Source organism: Salvelinus namaycush, chromosome 28 (genome assembly GCF_016432855.1).
Source record: "Salvelinus namaycush isolate Seneca chromosome 28, SaNama_1.0, whole genome shotgun sequence".
NCBI lineage: Eukaryota > Metazoa > Chordata > Actinopteri > Salmoniformes > Salmonidae > Salvelinus > Salvelinus namaycush.
Window position 1 is genome coordinate 33,709,047 of NC_052334.1, and position 5,202 is coordinate 33,714,248.

The 5,202-nt window shown below is 41.4% G+C and overlaps 1 protein-coding gene across 1 annotated transcript; it reads right to left on the reverse strand.

The window, feature by feature from the left end:
- Positions 1 to 273: 273 nt before the first annotated feature.
- LOC120023223 (zinc finger protein OZF-like) lies at positions 274 to 4,305 on the reverse strand. The gene is made up of 3 exons (XM_038967265.1): positions 3,701 to 4,305; positions 3,352 to 3,601; positions 274 to 3,260 (listed from the first exon to the last, which is right to left on the reverse strand). Exons 1-3 carry the CDS (start codon positions 3,836 to 3,838, stop codon positions 2,038 to 2,040), a joined length of 1,611 nt encoding a protein of 536 aa, XP_038823193.1. The 5' UTR covers positions 3,839 to 4,305; the 3' UTR covers positions 274 to 2,037.
- Positions 4,306 to 5,202: the final 897 nt, after the last annotated feature.

A 5,202-nucleotide genomic window follows, 5' to 3' on the forward strand; every position in this document is an offset into this window, starting at 1 on the left:
TTACACTACGGAATACAATATATTCAAAACCCGTTGACGACAAGGGAGGATTCCAATACTTAACTGACCCTGTCCTACTTGGCACCTGTGTAAATCTGAAGCGATTGAAAAGATTAAAGCAACATGGTGAAACTCCCACATAGCCAATCATACAGCAAGGTGATGCTACTAGTTGAACTGATTGAATTTAGGTCTAAGGCAGATTTATATCACTACCTTTATCTAATAAATACAAATCTAACTGAAATCAAAGACGAGATGTTAAGAGTTGTACACTTTCGTGGGAATCTTTTATTTACATCTAGGCTATAGTACATTAAAACAAAGGTTTGTCAGTTCATCCAAACACACATTCAGTATCAGTAACTAAACATTTTTTTGTTGTTAAATCACTTAAAACAAGATCCCAGTAATGACAAGCACAGTAAGCACAGGGAGCACAGTAAGCAGCAAAATAACTAACATAACTAACATTTTCAGGAGTCAAGAGGGCACATAAAGCAGGATTTGAATATTGTACAGCACAGTTTCTGACAAATATATTGGCATCCTTGCATCTGTTTTTATCTCAATATCACATTTTTAGATACCAATTAAGTACCAATTAAAACCCATTTCTCAAGAAAGAATTTTGCTAGGACTGTCTGGGAGTGGTCTTTGTGGGGAGTGTAAAACTGAAAACTAGCTGTTATTGGCAGAGAGGTTTGGAACTCTTTCTTATTGGTCTATTAACTCATTTACTGCCTGGTGAAGTCACCAGAGGCCAGAACTCCATCCCATTAAAACATGGTGAAATTTCAGGCAGTCTTTTCAAACAGCTCTTACGCTAAAAGGGCATTATCATTTTCACAATTTCAGTATTATTCCAACCTCAGTGTGGAAATATATATAAAACACATGAAAATCACTTTTCTGACTGCACTGGGCCTTCAAATAACTCCCTAACTTTTGGCCACAGTTTATTGGTTTTTCAACATTGCAGAACCAATTTTGTTGTGAACTTAAATTTACAATTTTAATTGAGAAAATAAAAGACAAATGGCATGGACAAATGGCATCGACACCCTGGAGCTACTTGGTTGCACATCCTTTGGCAAAGTTAACTGCAGACAAACACTTATTATAACCATCAATGAGCTTGCTGCACCTTTCAACTGGATGTTTGGCCCACTTTTCAGTAGCAAAGTGCTCTAATTCTTCAATGTTTGAAGGGTAACCTGCAGCAACCTCTGTTTCAACTCTCGCCATAGGTTTTGGTTGTGATTCAGATCAGGAATCTTCGCTGGCCACTCCAGAACAGTCTCTCTTCTTGAACCATTCCTGGGTGCTTTGTGTGTTTTTGTTGGGGTCGTTGTACTGCTGGAACACCCTCAACCTTCAATGGAGACCACATTTTTGGACACTGGGTTTAACATTGGACTCCAAAAATACCTGATGACCTGCGGATTTCATGATGCCTTGCGCACGCTCAAGAACCCCCAATACCAGTGGCAGCAAAGCAACCCCACAGCATTATCAAACCTCCCCTATCTTTGATTGTAGGGAAGGTGCTCTTTTCATTGAATGCTTCAAACACAGGAAGAAACCATCTTATCCTATGCGCAGATTGAGGGAAATCTGGTTAGTAACTGCTTACATGAGGCAGGGCTGTACATAGCAAAGATCAATACATTACTGATTGAAATATGATTGAGTGGGCAGCCTGCTGCTATACATGACTGGTCTGTAATCAGTGCACAAATTATTCCTAAGCATCTTCACACACCTCTTGCGCAACGGGAGAATCTCTGTTGAAATAGCTTAATCCGGGACTAGTTTCTGGGAAACTGGCCCTGTGTCGTACACTGCCACCTAAATAGCAAAGAATAGATCAACGCATAACGAAACCTTTCAAGGGTTTTCTCCGGTGTATGAAGGGGATCCTAATGCTGAACATCTCAATTCACACTGTTAACTGTGATACAAAGCCCCTTTCCAGTATCAACTGACTCAACAATGTCTTGCTCGGATTGACAATGAGAAATGTAGCACATCATGTTATTTCATTGTGTTCTTCTTCTTCAGTGGTGAGATTTTCAATTTGTGTTGTTTTTCCCGGTGGTACTTCAAACTTTGCAGGTGTGGGTAGCCCCTCCCACATTCACAGCATGAGTAAGGCAACTCGCCTGTGTGCACTCTCTGATGAGCTGTTAGTTGAACTTTTGCACTGAAGCGTTTTTCACAATCAGGGCAAGGGAATGGTTTCTCTCCTGTGTGCGTTCTCTGATGAATTTTTAGATCAGTTGATGTATAGCATCGTTTCTCACAAAAGGAGCAGGAGTATGGCTTCTCTCCAGTATGTACTCGCTGGTGTGCTATGAAGTTGCTGCCTCGTGCGAATTCCTTCCCACAGACAGTGCATTTGTACGGTTTCTGTCCAGTGTGTGATCTTTGATGAATTGTTAAGTAACGTTTTAAGGTAAAACTCTTCCCACAGTCAGAGCAGTTAAAAGCCTTCTCTCCTATGTGTATTTGCTGGTGTGTTTGTAAACTAAATTTCTCAGGGAAACCTTTTCCACACTGTTGACAGGAGAAAGGTTTTTCTCCAGTATGTGTAAGTTGATGTCTTCTTAATCGAGAAAGTACAGAAAAACTCTTCCCACAGTCAGCACAGTGGTGAGGTTTAACTCCTGAATGTACCCGCTCATGCAATTTCAATTCAGCTGATGTAGTAAAGCGTTTCTCGCAGCCAGAGCAGTGGAAGGGTTTTTCTCCAGTGTGAATTCGTTGGTGTATCTTAAAGTAACTCGCCTGAGAGAAATTCTTCCCACAGTCAGAGCAGTAATAAGGCTTCTTTTCAGTATGAATTTTCATGTGAACTTTTTGGTGTAATTTAAAACTGTCAGGACGTGAAAAACATTGATCACATTCAGAGCATTGGTAAGGCTTTTCTCCAGTGTGCTGTCGCAGGTGCACATTAAAATAACCAGTTTGAGCAAAATCCTTTCCACAATAAGGGCAGTGGTAAGGCTTCTCTCCAGTGTGAATTCTCTGATGTACTTTAAGATCATTTGATGTTTTGAAACTCTTACCACACTGAGAGCAGTGGTGAGGTCTTTTTGTTTTGTCGGCATCCTTTAGTTTAAGATCTGTTGCAGATGAGTTCTCGCCAAGCTCTCCTGGAGCAGAGATCTCTCCATGTTCGGTTGATGCAGATGAATTCTCTCCAAGCTCTCCATGTTGGTTGGGCTTTACACCTGTGTGAGGGAGGGGGTCTTGGGCTACACAGAGAAGAGAGTCAGCATCAAGTTCATCAACACAAGTCAAATATAACCAAATGCATAATAAGGGTTTGCAAATTTGATCAAATACCTGGATGAGTTGATCCTTTGCTATCAACAACCTCAACTTGTATAGATTGTGCATTTGGCCCCAGCTTCTTCCTGCAGTCCTCCACCTGTACTCTAACTCTCTTGAGAGGCAGTAGTGTCCACTGAGCTCCACTGTTACAGCCAGGACTCAGTGATTTCCTGCAGTCTTCCAGCAGTACTGTTACCCACTTGAGGGGCATATTGGGCTCGGGTTGGTGGGGAAGAGACAGGCTGGAAATGTCCTCACAATCCTAAAATAAACACAACATAAACAGAGTGTAGGTGGTGTCAAATGGACTAATAAACACTGACAAACTACATCACTTGGTAATGTAGGCTTACTACGCTACCTCCTCCAGTTTCATAGACTCTGCATTTGTCCCCAGCAGATTAATGCAGTCTTCCAGCAACAGTGCAAGAGTTCCACTGTTACAATCAGGACCCAGTGACTCTGTAGGTTCGGGATCAGGGTGGTGGGGAAGAGACATGCTGGCACTGTCCTCACAATCCTAGAATAATGACAACAGATATTATGTAGGTGGGTCAAGTTCAATATCTGTATACAACACACACTAGATTTATGAAAAGGTGTAGTAGCAAGTGGGACAGTTCAATATAAACAAAAACATGTATGATGTGTAACTGTTAGTCATTTTAAGTGTTTTTCATGGTTGCAAAGGCAAGGAACGTAAATGCCACCGCAAATCAAGAACAACCCAAGTCTTTTACCTTGGGAAATGAGACACACGAAGAGGAGTTTAGCTAGCAACTAGGGATGCACGATATATCGGTGAACATATCGGAATCGGCCGATATTAGCTAAAAATGCCAACATCGGAATCGGCCAATGTCTAGTTTAACATCCCAATGTGCAAAACCGATGTCAAAGCTGACGTGCATACCTATATAACGTAGGTACGTGACATAATGACGCCACGTAAAATTTTACGCTATATGTGCAACACAGCATTCCTAAACTAGCCCACAATGTCTGCTGTGTGGATCGAGCAGTCATTTGAAAGAGTAACAAAATTTCAGCGAGACAACTCAAAGGCGAAATCCACTAAAGCCAAGATATGGAATTCATTGCCCTTGATATTATTATTCATATTGGATAGAAAACACTCTGAAGTTTCTAAAACTGTTTGAATTATATCTGTGAGTATAACAGAACTCACATGGCAGGCAAAAACCTGAGAAGTTCCACTTCCTGTTTGTATTTTTTCTGGGGGTGCCAATTTTCAACCAAGCTTTCAAAGAAATCACAGCGAGCCATTGATGAGTTTTCACTTCCTACGGCTTCCACTAGATGTCAACAGTCAATAAAACTTTGTCTGATGAATCTAATGTGAAGGGGGGCCGAAGGAGACAGAAATGATTCACCACTGCCACTAGCCGACCATGCTTTCACCTCGTGCGTTCACGTGATATGGAACGGAGATGCCTCTCTCAATTGAAGTCGATGTAATTCTCCGGTTGGAACGTTATTCAAGATGTATGTTAACAACATTCTAAAGATTGATTCAGGGGGGGCGGAGCTAGCATGTTGGAGTGAACGGCGGTGTGTGAGAGGCTCCTGCAACTTTTTTGCGAAATAATCTAACTTAACCTACTTTATGATACTTTTTACAACAAACGTTTCTTTCTAATACAACATTGTAACTTTCTGTGTAAAAATGCCGAGTAATAAGCGACCAAAGGACAATAAATCCACATCGGAGGCCTACTCCACACCAAACAACGAGACAGACATGGCGGAAGGCACAGGCAACAACGTGACACTTAAAGAACTTACCCAGGCTTTGGGAGAACTACGTGTTGCTTTAGCTGAGGATCTTAAGGCTACTATTGC